The 16453-nt window shown below is 55.8% G+C and overlaps 1 protein-coding gene across 1 annotated transcript in view; it reads right to left on the bottom strand.

Annotated features, from left to right (window-relative positions):
- ARHGEF18 (Rho/Rac guanine nucleotide exchange factor 18) overlaps positions 1-16453 on the bottom strand; it is an 85668-nt gene that overhangs the window by 57600 nt on the left and 11615 nt on the right. The window contains exons 2-10 of the mRNA XM_040629393.1: positions 16119-16240; positions 9569-9828; positions 8711-8861; positions 7936-8050; positions 6990-7047; positions 6638-6682; positions 6051-6128; positions 4376-4478; positions 4099-4240 (exon numbers count right to left, since the gene is read on the bottom strand). Of these exons, the coding sequence (XP_040485327.1) occupies positions 4099-4240; positions 4376-4478; positions 6051-6128; positions 6638-6682; positions 6990-7047; positions 7936-8050; positions 8711-8861; positions 9569-9828; positions 16119-16133 (967 nt within the window). The 5' untranslated portion in view covers positions 16134-16240. The remainder of the gene's footprint in view (positions 1-4098; positions 4241-4375; positions 4479-6050; positions 6129-6637; positions 6683-6989; positions 7048-7935; positions 8051-8710; positions 8862-9568; positions 9829-16118; positions 16241-16453) is intronic.

Here is a 16453-nt window from a genome sequence, read left to right as displayed (position 1 = left end):
GGGGGGGGGGGGGAGGCTACACCGCCCAAGGGCCGGAGCTCGGATGGGGCCAGCAGGCATCGTCTGCACCCCTGCATTCGCCAGTCAGAGCCCAAACGCACCGAAGGGACAGCCTGAACTGCAGGACCCCCCCGCCGGCTCGGAGGGGTCCACGGGGGCCCGGCCCGAGGCTGAGGCAGCCCCGGGGGTCCCGTGCCCGAGGCCGCCCCCGAGGCCCGACGGCGCCTTCCCGAGGCCCGAGACTTCCCTCCCGAGCTCCGTTCTCCTCGGGCCCGCCCCGCTGCCCTCACCTCGGCCCGGTCCCCCGCAGGCCGCTCGCCGCCGCCACCGCTGCCGCCCGGCCTCCCCGGATCCACAGCAACCCGCAGCCCGGGGCCGGAAGCGGGAAGCCGCGCGGGCGAGCTGCGCGTGCGTGTCCCCGCCCCGAGGGCGGGTCAGAGGGCGTGGGCCCGGAAGGGGGCGGGGCTCGCGGGTCCGCGGGTCCCGGCAACTGCGGACTTTGTTTCTGGCGGAACCTGGAGCCGGTCGGGAGGGCACCCCCGCCCGGCCTTGTAGGGGACCCCAGGACCTAACCGGGAGGGTCTTTGCGGAGGGGTGAAGGCGATCCTCGCGGGGAGGGTCAGAGGGGCTGGGGGGCATCTTGAGCGAATCAGGGGTGCCCGGAGCGGGGGATTAGCGGGCACTTGGGCATGGCTAAGGGGATTGAGCCTGGGGAGAGAATGCTGAGGGCAGGGTGCAAGCGATGGAGAAAACAGGTCCGTCACCTGAGAAGAAGGGGCAGCGTAGATTACAAGAAGCTAGACAAATCTGGGGAAAATGAGCCATATACCTCTCAGGTGGTCCCAGACACCCCAACATGGGTACGACCTGTTAGTACCCCTAACGCATACTAGACTCCCAGGCAGGTGTTATCAGATACTCAAAACATGCTTTCAGGTGATCCCAAATCGGTCAGACACCCCACCTCGATTTGTCAGTTACCGCAAAGTATTCAGAATCTGAAAAACATGCCAAAATACCCAAAGGTACCAGACGCCTTCACCCAGGAGCCATCGATACCCCCAAATAGAGACATGTGAGAGACCCTACCCAAACTTTTAGATATTCCCCCCAAACACATACTAGATACCCCCAAACAGGTATTCAGAGTCTAAAATACATGCCAGACTACCCCCACACAGGTGTTCTCAGACACCAGAAGACATGCTGGATGCCTCCTCCAGCACCTCCACCCCTCAAGTGCCGTCAGACTTCCAAGCTCTGAGGTTGCTTGTTCCAACCCAGGTTGGCCACTGGTGAGATAGTTGGGCAGGACCCAGGAGAGGAGCCAAGCACCTCTTTCACCAGGTTCAAGCTGGCCAACCAGGCTGAGATCTTTCCAAGCCAGACTCACTTCAAAACACCCACAATCTGTGGCCGACAGCCCTCAGTTCAGAAACAGGGTGGCAGAGTCCCCAAGTGACCTGCCTTCAGCTTAAGTCCATTTTGTCATGGTCAAGAGAGGGAGCACGTCCAGGAAATTGGAGGTTCCAGAAGTGTAAGGACTGCTTCATCAGAGGTCAGAAACCTGACACGGGTACTTTTGGGGTCTCAATGGATGTGTAAATGTTCACTCTCTGAGTTCCTATGACTTTTGGACTTTATTCCAAAGGCAGTGGGGAGCCACTGAAGATTTTAAGCAGGAAAAGTGGCATGCTCCTTATTGCTCTAGCTATCTTGGCTATAGAAACCTTCAGGCTGACACAGTTCTCCCCTAAATGTAGAAACCACCTTTCTCAAGGAGCCTGGCAACAAGGAGCGGTATCTCTCGTCTTTCTTTTATCTTTCTGTTGTGCATTTATTACATCCTTCTCATGGGCCAGGGACTCTGTTAAGAGCTAAGGAGACACAGGGAATGTAAATCTATGGCACTGTTTCTCAGTCTTGGCACTATTGACAACTGAGCCTGTTGTTGGGGCTATCCTATGTGTTGGAGGATGTCGAACAGCACCCCTGGCCTCTATCCACGTAAATGCAAGCAGGACCCCAGTCCTGACAACAAAAAATGCCTCCAGATATTGCCAGTGTCCTCTTGGCTGACAGCAACTGGCCTAAGAGACACTCAGATGCTGATACAGTCGCCCAATCCACAATCCAGGCTTCCTGGGGGAGGTGGCCCTGGCTTGGCTCTAAAGGGTGAGTAAGAGTTAGGTCGCCAAGGAGTTCCAGGAACAGCACTGAATGAGCAAGGTGCAGGTGATGTGTGCGGGCAGCCACGAGACTTCACGGTGGCTGAGTAGTGGAAGGGAAAAGTGGACAGGTAGGCGGGGTCAGACTGTGAAGAACCTCCGAGGTCAAGGCCAGTGATAAGACTGTCTGGAGCGGTGTGTGGGTGGCTCAGTCGGTTAGACGTCTGCCTTCCGCTCAGGTCATGATCCTAGCGCCCTGGCTCAGTGGGGAGTCTGCTTCTCCCTCTCTTTCTGCCGCTCCCCCTGCTTGAGCGTGCGAGCGTATGTATGTGCGTGTGCTCTCTCTCTCAAATAAAATCTTAAAATAAAAAAAAAAGACTGTCTGGAATGGCGTTCCATCAGTGGGGCTGGTTTCTGAGAAACCATCTCAGCTTTATCCTGGCGACCCACCTTCCATAATTACCTGGAGTGTGACTCATTCCCTGTTCTGTTGAACTTACTATGGGCTGTTTCCTCTAAGGGACAGATAGTAACATCTGGCTTTGAATACCGCCAGTGGTGATAGGCTTGTGGCTAGTTATACCTGGGAGCTGCCTGCTCTCGGCCTGGTGGGAGTGAGCCACAGCTGTCCTGGCCCCGCAGGCCTCCTACACAGTGTGGGAGCTGTAGTCAAAGCCCACGGTTGTGGGTCTGCGTTTTAGCTGCCAGCTTTAACTCAACAACACATCATGAAGAAGATGATGATGACGGATGCTACCATTGCCCATATGCACCAGGCACCACGCTCTTAAGGGCAACCCACATTTTTCTTTTACACCAACTCAAATCTCCTGTGATCTCAAATTGCTGTTCTGAAAATCAGATATTGTCTCCAGGAAGTGGAGCCTGATTCCCACCATCCTGAGAGCAGGCTGGATTGAGTTACTTGCTTCCAAAGAACAGAGTAGGGAGAGGGAAAGAATAGTAACACGGCAGATGTTGCCTTAACCAGGGGATGAAAGTTAACATCCTCAGGGATGTGAGATTGATAGCACTTACCCCTGATCTCATGAGGCAAGAAGGTTCCCAAACCCATAACCCTGTCTAATTATGAGAAAACACCAGACAAACCCAGATGGGGGGGCATTGTCTTAGACACCTGGCTAATACCTCTCAAGACTGTCAAGGTCATGAACAATCAGGAAAGACTGAGAAACCTTCATCGACCAGGGAGACGAGGGAGACAGGGTGATGAAAGAGAACACAGGATTCTGAATTGTGTCTGGAAACAGAGGGAACCCGAACAGAAGAAGAAACCTTGGCAATATCTGAGGAAAACCTGCAGTTTGATTAATAATACGGCACCAGTGTTGATTCCTGAGCTGTGACCAATGTACTGTGGTCACAGAAGATGCTGCCATGACGGGAACCCGGGTGAAAGAAGGGGACACTCTGTGCTCTCTCCACTTTTCTGTGATTCTTAAATTAAAAGTCGAGGGGAATAAGGGGTGACCCAGTAGTTAGTCTGTTGTGCCAAGATAGTGCTAAGCGTTACATGTGGATTGTCGACTGTGTGTGTGTGTATGGGGGCGGGGCGTCAGCGTCCCTAACCCTCGCATTGTTCGAGGGTGAACTGCACAATTCTGTTGTTCAAAGCACCCAGACTGTGGTATTTTGCCAGGCAGCCCTAGCTGACTAATACACTGCCTGAGGGTTTTTGCAGTGACAAACACTGAGATTTAGAGGGGTTTTGTGGGCCCTGAGGTGACCACATGGTCCCTGCCCTTAAGGGACCTGGTGCTCTCAGGGGAGCTGAAGTCAGCCTCTGCTTGGCAAGGGTGAAATGGGATGCGGACGCAACAGGTGAAGGAGACCACAAGAGAGAATGAGAGGCAATAAAGGGGAGAAAGTGGCTGCCATCCAGAGGGCTGGGCCGGGCCACGGGACTTACCAGAGCTCAGAAAGGGTTTGCCACACAGGGGGCAGCTGGAGTGGCCCAGGAAGGTTCCTTGCGTCAGCTGGTGCCCGTTGATACATTCCTTCCTCTCTCTAGCATCCTGACCCTTGTCCTTTAGAAGCACTGGGCTCTTCCCCTGTGGGGGACAGAGGTGAACCTTAGACTGCCTTGTGCGTTCAGACCTACCTCGAATCACGGGGCTCCAGGGTCGGGGGCATACTGCAAAACTGGAGAAGGTAGAGGGGGGGTCCCCCTGGCCCGGCCCCCTGACCTTCTCCTTCTGCCTGGTGACCCGACAACGTAGGGAGCTCAGTCTGCGCTTCACCCTGGTGCTCCTGTTACTCCGCTCACCCTTGCTGGCGCCGTCCTCGCTCCTAAAGGATGGAAGGATGAACGGGGGCGGGGGGGGGGCAGCATGGCCAGAGGGCCATTTTCAGTCTGCAAGTTGCTCCTGGACCCCACCTGGAATCTGTCTCCTCCCTGCAGCCCCTTAGTCCTGTTTCACTTCTGTGGTCCCTGAATTCCCTCCTTCTGCCTCTCACTTATTCACTCAACAAACATTTATGGATATTTGCAAAGTTCCCGGAACTGTGGGGCTGGGTTTACAGAGGGGACTGTGACATGGTCTCAAGCTTGGGGTCCCTCAGTGGTGAGGCTGGAAATCCTGGCTCTGTCCATTTCTGCCTCCTTCCTCTGATTCACTCCTGACCCCAATATCTAATCAGCTTCCAAATCCTGCCCATTCTTCCTTTGGGATATCTCTCAAATCCCACTCCTCTCTTCCCCCAACACTCCAGCCAAGGATCACTGTCATGCCTCTCCTGGATTACTGGTACCCCCTCATTTAATAAATACAGTTGACCCTTGAATAACGCTAACCCCCTGCACAGTCAAAAATCCACGTATAACTTCTGACTCCCCCCCAACTTAACTACTGATAGCCTGCTGTTGATCAGAAGTCTTACTGATAACGTCAACCATCAACGAAGACATATTCTATGTGTTATAGGTATTAGGTACTGGGTTCTTTTTTTTTTTTTAAGATTTTATCCATTTATTCGACAGGATAGAGACAGCCAGCGAGAGAGGGAACACAAGCAGGGGGAGTGGGAGAGGAAGAAGCAGGCTCATAGCGGAGGAGCCTGATGTGGGGCTCGATTCCATAACGCCAGGATCACGCCCCGAGCCGAAGGCAGACGCTTAACTGCTGTGCCACCCAGGCGCCCCTAGGTACTGGGTTCTAACAGTAAAGTAAGCCAGAGAAAAGAAAATGTCACTAAGAAAAAATTCTAAGAGAGGGAAAATACATTTACAGTCCTATACTCATCGAAAAAAAAATCCATGTACCAGTGGACCCATGTAGCTCAAACCCGCGTTGTTCAAGGATCAGCTGTATTTATGAAGTCAGCCGCAAACAAACCCAGCCCCTGTAGAATCTATTCACTGGAGGGAGATCCCACGCCTCCAGGCGGCAGCCCCTGCCTGCCCCCAGCCTTGTCTGTGCCCACCGCTATCAGTCTCCGGAGAGCTGTGCTCCTTAGTGTCACTGAGGTGATCTGGCCTCTGCTGACGTCCCTCCCCTTCCCTCTTCCCCACCCCACCTGACACCATTCCTCAGGCCTTGCCCTTTCTCCCAGAAGGCGCCTCTTTATTTCCCTGGTCCTCCTCTCCATGTGTTGGTACACTCCTACTCTTCCATTGGAAACCCGCTCAAGCCGTCACCTCCTCCAGGAAGTCTTCCTCTGCCTTCCCAGGGTGTATGAGGAGCCTCCCCTGGCCCCATCACCACCGTTGCCCTGGCAGTTCCAGGGAGAGGACGGGGGCTCCACCTCCTGCCCCCCCACCCCCAGCTCAGGGTCTTGCACAGATGGCCGCGGGTAAACGTGTGCAGACCCAGGGCAGATCCCAGCCCAAAGCTCCCTCCCGCGGTAGCTCTGCAGACTTACTCAGACAGGAACTCAAACCAGGTGAGGTTTGAGTGGGCTCCTCCGGGACTGACTGACAAGCGAGCCCTCTGCCGGGCCCTGTGGGCTCAGAGAGGACAGATCCCTGGGTCAGCGGCCCCTCCTTCCCCAGCTGCCCCAACTCCTGCCTCCTCTCTCCCCCAATGCTTCCGTGTGCCCTGGAGCCACATCGAGACCTCACCACCCCTCCCTCTGTGCGCTCTACCCATGGTCACTGCGACTGGTTTTCCAGCAGAGGGTGATAACATATCTTGGTCAGACTAAATCAGCCAGTCAGGAAGATTTTCTAGCAAATGGCGGTGTCTTGGGAAAAAGGCACCGTTTCTCACTTGTGCGAAGGTACTTCATGGGCTCCCTCCTCACCAGTTTATGTCCACTGCCCTTTCCCACATTTGTCCACACCCCCCACCTCTCCTGTCCCTGTTTCTCTCCCCTATCTCCCTGTCTTCTCCACACCTGTCCCCCACCTGTCCACTCCTATACTGTCCCCCTCCGCTTTCCCCCATACTCGTCCTCCACGTCTGTCTTCCCACCCCTGCTCCGTCACACCTGTCCCCCTCCCCACTTACCCATGGTACTGCCGAAGTTCTTGAAGCACCTGCTGGACAATCAGCCTGGGGCAGGGGGTGGGGGAAGTGAGGATAAAAACAGCTCACAGTTGCCCCAGGGTATAGACGTGTTCCCCAAGATGACCTGTGATTGTCCACCCAGGCCCCGGTCCCAATGCAGACCCTCACTGGGAGACCCGACCCCTCCCCTGATGCTGTACTGAGAACCTTTCTGAGAGGCCTGGGTCTTTCCTCTGAGAGAAGGATGGTGTGGGAGAGAAGCCCGAGGTTACGGGGGGCTTGGGAGGGACCCCAGCCTTGACCCCGTGGCTGTCCACTGGGGTCCCCTCCCCACCGCCAGGCGGACACTCACACGTGATCTGACTCCACGTGGTCCTTTTCCATGCACTCCAGCACCGGGGGCTCCAGGCCTGGAAGCAGCCCCCACCCCGGGAGGTCCAGGTGTGAGGGGGCTCTGGGGCAGACCAGCCCTGCCTGGGCCCCCTGTGACCCATCCCTGCACAACTGGAGACCTTCCAGGCGGGGCTTGCCATTCCAGGAGGAAAGGCACCAAGAAGGCAGAGCCTTCTCCGGGGTTGGAGGTGCGCCCCGTGTCTCCAGACTGCGGACAACGTGCCAAGCGCTTTGCGCATGTGCACTCAGTGGACCCTCCAAGTAGCCCTAAGGAGACACACTTACGGTTCTATTCGTTTTTAGATTTATTTATTTATTTTGTGGGGGGAGGGAGGGGCAGAAGGAGAGAGAGACTCTCAAGCAAGGGCCCAGCAGAGCGTGGAGCCAACACAGGGCTCCATCTCACGACTCTGAGATCATGACCTGAGCCGAAATCAGGAGTCGGAGGCTTAACCGACTGAGCCACCCAGGCGTCCCTGCTTCTCATAGAGAAAGCCACAAGGCTCAGAGACTTACTAGAAAGTGGTAGATTTGGGTTTAGACTTCAGGTCCCTTTGACAGCAGAGAGAAACAAGCTCTTAGCACAGAGATTCAGAGATAACGAGGGAGGTAAAGTAGGGAACAGAGGTTGAGATAAAAGAAGAGTCCTAGGAGAGCAAGGGGACTGCAGCGGTGCAGTCCACCATGGTGGGAGGCCCGGGGGCGGGGGGAAGGGGTAGGTGCTGGACGCCTCTTCTCCTCCACCCACCTCCCACTCCAGGAATTCTGCCCAGTTCCTGCCCATGGGGCCCTAAACTCCCCCCCTTTCCCGTCTCGGGCACATCTGGGGCCCCATCCAGGGAACCCTCCAGCAGAACCCCCCTACCCTTTTGGTTTGAATGAGGGACACTCCCAGGCTGGGCTACCTTGAACAGCTGGAGTGGGCACCTCCAAAGTGGGAGAGATTTCCAGGGAGCTGATCTCATCGAAGGACACGGGAACGGACCGTGACCTCACTCTTTTCTCAGGGCTGTCACATTCCTGCGGGGAATAAGCATCTCACTAAGCCCGGGCGGCAGCCCGGGGTGCAGGCAAGCTCCCCAGATGGAGGGTCCACAGCACCCACCTCCAGCCGCAGGCAGGGGTTCCCCTCAGCCCAGGGCACGGGGATGGATTTCCATAGCAGCTGCTGAGGGCTGGAGCCATACCTTCCCCAGCCATGGGCTGCAGTCCTGGCCAAGGACTTCCCCAGCTGTGGGCTGGAGCCCCCAAACTCTGAGCTCCAGATTCCAGCCCATTAGGGGTTTCTCCCCAGGTCATGGTCCTGGGCAAAGATGCCCCAGCCACAGGCTACAGTCCTGAGGCTGGAATCACAGACCCGAGACAAGATCTACCAGGCATGTGTGGGGCTTCCTTCTAGCTGCAAAGATGCAGAGACCATCTCCCCTGCCTCCCAGACCATGGGTTGCACTTGTGACTGAGGATCCCCTACTCTGGACCCCACCCCAGTGAAGGACCCCCAGGCCTGGCCCGGACTCTCAGGACTCAGTGACCCTCCAGTCTTGGGCTACCCCATGGACAGCCCTGCTATGACAGGTAAGTTCTACTAGCCATGGGTAAGGAGCTCCTTCCCACCCGCCACGCTGGCCCCCCGGGCCCAGAGTTGTGCCATGGTCAGGGGTGGCTGGAGGTTGCACCCACCTTGCCTGGGAGCTCTGCTGAGATTCCACCCCCAGACAGACACTCTTGGGTCCAGGCCTGCAGATCCTCTCCCGGAAGGTTCAGAGCAAGGCTAGCCAGCGTCCGAGGGAGACAGGGCCCCTCCTTCACAGCCGAGGCTTCGAAGCTGAGCCTGGTGGAAGAAATGAGGAAGGCAGGTCTTCAGCGAGTCTCTTACACCTGGCGGTTGCCCTGATGCCAGCATCCAGGGACCTGGGGGGAACTGCGGGGTGATCCTTCTGGGGCAGGGAGGAGCGGTCAGAATCTGGAGGGGTGTTCGGTTTCTCTCCATGGGAGGGGTCGTCGGGGGAGCCTTGCTGGCGAATTTGCAGGTAGATCCATGTCCTTGCATGGCAGACACATTTTTACGCAGATTGGACTTCTCCCTGCGGTGACTTCGGGGGGCGGGGGTTAAGGGAGGCAGGTGGGGGTGGCTAAAGCACCCCACTCCACTGCCTGGGGCAGCTACTGTGTGTGGAGTCATGCACGCACCCGTGTTTTAATCACAAATGCATCTGTGGCTTTGTGCATATCTGTGCACCCCGTGTGCTCGTCACACATTCAGGCTTTTCTGTATGGGTTGGAGCGGGGTGAGTGTGCAAGCTTGCGGGCATGCACGCCCTGTGTATACGGGCAAGTGTGCATGCTTGGGATTGTGTTTGCCCGCGGTGTGAGCATGCAGTCTTTGTTTTGGGGTTGAGCGTGCTCCCTCCCTCAGCTGTAGGTGCTCGCCTGTGCACGGGGGCACGTGTGCGCACTGGCTCTGTGTGCCTGCAGGGGGGGCCCTGCCCTGTCCTGGGGGTGTGTCTCGGAAGGCAGCGGGGGGCCGCGCGGGCTGACCTCTGCCAGCTCTCAGAGCAGCTCCGAGACCTCTCCCAGCTGCATCTCCGAGGCAGGCCCTGGGGCTCTGCTGAGCTGGAGAAGGTCGCTTCTCCTCCGGCCTCTTCGCTGGGGACGCCACTGTCCCTGGCCCCCCCAGGCTCGCTGTGGGAAAAGGCCCCAAGGCCCAGGTCCTGGAGATACTCGCTGCCCTGCAGGGCCCCCAGATCCAGGCCGAGGTCCTCCGTGCTGTCGCCGAGCTGCCCCGGAATTCCATCCTCCTGTAGGCCGGTGTGGGGGGGAGAAGAGGGCTTGACGGAGGGGACCAGAAGCCCCGGTACCAAACCCTGCCCATCCCCCTCCCGCCCAACCTGGGCTCAGCGCGCCCTTCTCGTGGCAGGTGGGGTAGAATGAGGGTAGTCCCTCCAGCCCCCTGTCTAACCTGGGACTTCAAGGCCTCATCCCAAAAAGGGGCTGGAAGTCTGGGCTTCTAGCCCTGACGCCCCCTCACTCGCTGGTTCCCTCTGATCGGCTTGACCGCTCTGCCCTGCCCCTCACTGAATGCAGCTGCACGGACCTAAGTTATCCTGGACACTACTGCAGAATTTCAGGCAGGGTCGGGACTCCCAGTCGCATCCCTGGGCGGCTTGGGGCATGTCCTCATGGGTCTCTTGGATCCCAAGTCTCCCTCCCAGGCCCCGGGCTAGGGTGAGGCAAGGGAGGACCTCGCTTCAGGCACAAAATCGGGGGGGGCGCCCTCAAACTCAGGAATCCAGGAAAATCATGTTAGTGCAGTATTTTTTTTTAAAAAGTCGAGTAATGCAAGGAGATCCACGATGAGCGCGTTACTAAAATGTTAAATAAGGACAGTACTGGCCCTGCGGTTGTACCACTCCCCTGGCTCCCGTCCCCCATTCCTGGCCCTGCTCCCTCCTACCAGAGTCTGGAACACCCCAGCACTTAAGCCAATACCTTCCCCTCCTGGAAGGCAGAAGCCCAGGGGGCACATTACAAAAGGCCACAGGGTCAGCCCCCTCGGCTTCTGGCCCCTCTGTAGCCTTAAGCCACCGCCCGCCCGCGAGGCCGCAGTGTGCCAGGCGCTGTTAGACGCCGCGGAAGATATGCAGACGTAGATGACCACGTGCCAGCCGCCAGAGTGCCAACACACAGCCACCCCGAACTGAACGGGCATTGTCCTTACTGCCACAGCAGCTCCACCACGAGGGGGCATTGTTATCCCACTTTCCAGATCAGAAGACTGAGGCTCAGGGAGGAAGGAAGACTGGCCCTGGATCAGGTGGCCGACCAGCAGCAGAGCCGGACTCAGGCTCAGGTCTGTCTGGATCCAAGCCCCACACTCTTTCTCACCCATCTCTCTCCTCCTCCTATTCCTTTTTCTCTTCTCTTTCTCCTTCCAAATCATTCTAGTTGCCTTTTTTGTTTCCAACCAGGGAACTTGCCTTTTCCTCTTCTTGGAAAACCTCTTCTCCCAGCCCACCTACAGCTGGCCTGGAGAACTCCTATTCAGCCTTCAAAAGCCAGCTTGGGCATGCCCTCCAGGCTGCCTTCCTGACCCTCGAGACTAGGTAAGATGTCCCTCCTCTGGGCTGTCGCCATCTGTAGCCCAGGGACTTCTCTGGTCCAGACCTTTGTTAGGACCGACCTCAGACCGCGTTTGGTGGGTAGGGTGGTGGGTGGGCCTCTCCCATTGCTCCCTGCAAAGCCAATACTGAGACATGGCCCCGGGCATCTCTGTGGTCTCAGGCAGCCCTCGATGGACTGTCCCAGTTGGTGGCCTGAAGGGACCACTGAGGGGACATGGTCCCCCTTAATGGACTCTACAAAAGTCCCCCAGGAGGGGTGCTGGCTGGCTCAGTTGGTAGAGCATGCAACTTTTTTTTTTTTTTAGATTTATTTATTTATTTTAGAAAGAGAGAGAGAATGCCCGAGACTGCAGGGGGAGGAGCAGAGGAAGTGAGAGAATCTTAAGCAGGCTTCACACTGAGCACGGAGCCAGATGCAGGGCTCGATCCCAGGACCCTGAGATCATGAACTGAGCTGAAACCAAGAGTCAGATGTTTAAACACCTGAGCCACCCAGGTGTCCCGAGAACGCACTCTTGATCATAGGGTCGTGAGTTCAAACCCTATGGTGGGTGTAGAGATTACTTTAAAACAAACAAACAAACAAATAAATAAAAAGATTGGTGGTGATGTGAATAAATGTGATTTTTAAAAAAGTCCTCCAGGGGTACCTCTCTCTCTGTCCATCCCCCAACTGGTGCTCTCTCTCTCTCTCTCTTTCAAATAAATAAATAAAATCTCTTGGGGGGGGGGTTGTGACTGGATGGCTCAGTTGGTTAAGCGTCTGCCTTTGGCTCGGGTTATGGTCCCAGGGTCCTAGATCAGGCCCCATATCCAGCTATCTGCTCAGCAGGGAGCCTGTTTCTCCCTCTCCCTCTACCCCTCCGCCTGCTTGTGCTCTCTCTCCCTCTGTGTCAAATAAATAAATAAAATCTTAAAAAAAAAAAAAAAAAAAACCCAGGATAGGATTGCCAGATAAAATACAGGACGCCCAGTTAAATTTGAGTCTCAGATAAACAACAAGTATTTTTTTTAGTAGAAATATATCCCAAAACATTGCACTATTTGACATTCAAATCTAACTGGGTGTCCTGTAATTTTGTTTGCTCAGTCTTGCAACCCCACCCCTGGACCATTTGGCTAGGCAGGGCCAGTCCTTAGCAGGTGAGGGAGAACATGGAGGCCCCCTGCTAATGCTTGGTCTTGGGGATTTGCAGAGAAGCTTCCAATTCAAAGTCGAAAGCACCCGGAAAGAGGAGCTTTGCAGGATCTGGCTTTTCCCCCTGACCTCACCTGCTTGGAACTCTCTCCAGTTTTACCCTTTCCTTCTTCTTTGTACCCATCCATCCCTTGATGGACGCGGGTTGCCTCCATGTTTGGCTGTTGGGAATATGGGTGTACAGAGAGCCGGTGGAGCCCCTGCTTTCAGTTGTTTTGGGTAGGTACCCGGAAGGGGGATTGCTGGAGGCGGCGGAAATTCTGGGTTTGACTTTTGGAGCACGCTCTAGTCTGTTCACACGGCCTCCCTTTCTCTGGAATCTCTGCTTTGTTCCCTTTGATCTTTGTCCCTCCGACCTCCCCGGCGGCTCCTTCTCTGCTTCGGTGTCCTCCCCTGCCTCGGTGTCCTCCCTCTGTCCTCTATATACCAGGGCCCCTCTTCTCCGGTCTCTGTGGGAATACCCACGTCTCAGGCTCGTCTGCCCCTTCCTGTGACCTGGGCGGCAGCCTCCTGGCGGGTCTCCCCTTTCCCCAAATTACTCCAGTCCCATCCCTGGTGCCTGGACAACCTCCCTCTCTTGACTCCTGTCTGCTCTGCCACTGCCTGAAAGGTTTCCTGGTGTCTCTGGTTTTTATCCTTCTGTCAATATAAACATGTCAGGACAGCCTCTTGGCCTGGACCGGGCCCCCTCTCCCTCTCCTGCATCTGGCCTCTCTCACCGGAGGCAGAAGTGGAAACTTGGCCAGAGCTGGGGGTGGCAGGGGTGGTGGGCAGCTGCGGGCACAGGCTGTCCCAGCTCCTGGCGGCAGGTACACGGACGGAGACAGGGGGAGGGGAGCCTCATCCTTTGCTTGGGAACCCGAATCTTTCCTCCAACATTGCCTGGGTGAGAAAAGGCGGGAGCCGGCCCAATGGGGGCCTTTCTAGGCGTCTGCCTAAACAGTGTATGCTGGCCCTGACACACCAGAGAGGATGTAATAAATCCAGGCTCTCGCTGCATGGACCCTGGGGAGCTTTGGGGGATGGGCTTCCCCGTCAGACTCAGAGGCGAGATGTCCCAGGAATGCTCTCTGCAGAAGGGCTTACTGGGTGCAACTTGGACAGTACATGGATAAACTGGTTTTTAAAAATGTGAATAGTTATTTATTTCATCGTATATTAGCAAGCCAGGGCACGCCAAAGCAGCTTCGAGCATATCGTTTCTCCGGTTCCATTTCATCAGGTAAGAGAGGAGATTGGTATCGAACAAATAGCAAATAGATGACAGGGCGGCTGGTTCTTGAGTGGCTCGAATGGTAGAAAAACCTCGGTCAGGGTTTGCATCCCTGGCATGACTTTTATGAGCTCAGCGGGACCTCAGGCAAGTCCCAAACCCTCGCCGGGTCTCAGTTTTCTCCTCTGTAAAATGGATGCAATGCCGCCTTCTTGTAGGACTCCTTGCTGTGCGGGTGCAATGAGGTGATGTGTGCACACTGCAAGCCCTGGGTCAGTGGAAGCCGATCTTACAGTGTGTGCTGTTTTTCTATTTCGGGAGTCAGGGCTCTCCCTCTGAGGAAGCTGATGGCTGTGTCAGATGCAGTTGCACAGCCCGTCCCCTGCACCCCCTAGAGCTAGGTGCGGGCAGAGTGAGGGTTTAACCCAGCCATCATAATCAAGTATGATAGAATGTTCCAGGAAGCAGGCTGAAGAAAAGAACTGAGGGGGGCCAGCGGGCCCTGTCTGGAGGGATAGAAATTCTGGATTGGAATTTCACTTAGAAAATCCCCTCTATTTCAAAGCACGAAACCCAGGGTAAGCATCGGTGTAAAAAACCTACTAAGTACAAATGAATTAAGAAAAGTTAGACAATCTTTAGACAGCTTCCATAGCCACAACAAAACCCAGAAAGAACTATTTCCGACCACATACAATAGCGTCCACATGACACGTGAATGATCTCTTGAACTAGCCAACTTTCACGCGTTGGTTGTGTTTCATACATTTTAAAAAGATCTACATCTTGGGGTGCCTCGCTTGCTCAGTCGGTAGAGCACGGGACTCTTCACCTCAGGGTCATGAGTTCAAGCACCACATTGGGCATGGAGTCTACTTAAAAAATAAAAATAAAGAAAAGAAAAAAGAAAAGATCTATGTCTTACCAGTTAGGAGACAGTAGACTTTCATGAAGAAGTTCTACTAAATGTAAAGAAGAAAGAAAGAAAGAAAGAAAGAAAGAAAGAAAGAAAGAAAGAAAGAAAGAAAGAAACCAACCAGGGGGTCTTCCTGGAGGAGGTGGCAGCCAATGAAGCTCTGAGGAAAAAATGGGAGTTGGCTAGGCAGAAGTTACAGGCAAGGGCATTCCAGGCATCAAAAGAACAGGACGTTCAGAAGCCTGCAGGCTTGAGAGGTCCTGGTGCCTTCCGACAACTGGCAGGAGTTCCTTGGGGCTGGAGGTGTGGAGGGGGAAATGGGGCCGGACCAGCAGGCCTGGTAGGTCCAGCAAGAATTTAATCTCTAAGTTCCAAACAGTGGTGGTAGGGAGGTGGGGGAAGGGGCTGCGATTTGCCTTCAAAGAGATCGTGCAAGAAGCAGAGAGGAGCTGGGCTTGGAGGGGGGCAAGACGGAGGCTGGCGGAGCCCTGAGGACGCTGGGGGGAGTGATGGTGGTGGCCTCCTCCTGGGCAGTGGAGCAGAAGGGAGAAACGTGGACAGATGTGAGGGCTGTGCCCGTGCGGTGCTCACAGGGCCCGGGTGAGAGTAGGGGAGGGAAGGGACAAGGGCAGTGCCTTCCATTGCCTCCAGGTCCGGTGACCAGGTAGATGACAGTGACAGGGACGCAGGTGGAGGGGTTCATTTGGTGGTGGTGCAGGGTTGAGCCTGGCCACGTACTCCCAGGGCGCCCTGCCTCCCCAGGCACACAGTTCCCGCATCACCACCTCATCCGTCCACTGCCTGCAGCCTAGAATTTATCCCAAGAGGTTCAGAGCCCTGAACTAAACCTGAGTCCTGATGTTACTTCTGTGCACCCTGGATCCTCCCTGACCCTTGGGGCCAGTTCGTACCTGCCGGGCCCTAGTGTCCTCTTCTACAAAATGACGGGGTGGGTCCACAGGATGCCCTGTGTGCGTTAACTGTAACAGACCCCCCTTCCTTAGTGCGGGGGGCCGTGCAAAATGCCACTCAGCACCCCATCCAGTGAAGACGTGCCGCCCCAGATGTGAGGAGGGGGGCTGCCTGCAGATGGCTGTCAGCTGTCAGACCCCTTCCAGGAAGTCACACCCCTCCCCGGGCAGCCCACAGGCCACCACTGATCGATGCGGGGACATAATGGTTCGCCCATCTCAGCCTGACTTGAGACCACTCTGCAGGGCTGCTCCTTGCTCCCCTCGGAAGCTTTTTCTTCTATTTCATCCACCCACCCACGCACCCATGTAACCTTCTTTCCTTCCTCCCGTCCATCCATCATTCCATCCATCCATCCATCCATCCATCCATCTGTCCGTCCATCCATCCATGTAGACATCCCTCTGCCAGTTCTTCCTTCTTCCATCTGTCCATTCAGCAGCCTTCTGCCTATCCCTCCCTCCCTCCCTCCCTCCCTCCCCTTGTTCCAGGAAGGATTCCAGTCTCCTCATCTATAAAACGGGATCATAACTCCTCGGCCAAGTTTTAAGGAGAGTTCTCTGGACTAATGTGCACAAGGTGCCTGGGAGAGCGCACGTGCTTTACAAAGTGTACTTGCTGCGACCAGCGTCATCAGCCGCTGCCCGTCTCAGCCATCAGACACCTGCCTGCTCGTGCTCCATGGTGGGGAAGTCTGGCTGCTCGGACCGCCGGGCTGCACCGCTGCTCTCGGTGTCTGAGGCTGCAGCTCCAGAGTCAAAGGGCTGGACACATGGCTTGGGCTCCGAGCCTGCGGAGAGAGGAGGGACCCCGTGTCAGGGCCAAGTGGGAAGGGCTGAGGAGCGGGAGTCTGAGTTCTGCATCTGCTGCCGCTCTGTGGGGCTCAGTTTTCTCATCCATAAGATGGGGTGGTGGAGGAAGATGGTCTCGATGACTTTTAAGCCAGCACACATGCTGTCACCTCCCCATCCTGGGCCTGTGGAGGACATTTGAGGCTCTTTCC

The sequence above is a fragment of the Ursus maritimus genome, unplaced genomic scaffold (genome assembly GCF_017311325.1).
Source record: "Ursus maritimus isolate PB19 unplaced genomic scaffold, ASM1731132v1 scaffold_14, whole genome shotgun sequence".
NCBI classification, from domain to species: domain Eukaryota; kingdom Metazoa; phylum Chordata; class Mammalia; order Carnivora; family Ursidae; genus Ursus; species Ursus maritimus.
This window is presented reverse-complemented; position numbering and strand designations above follow the sequence as displayed.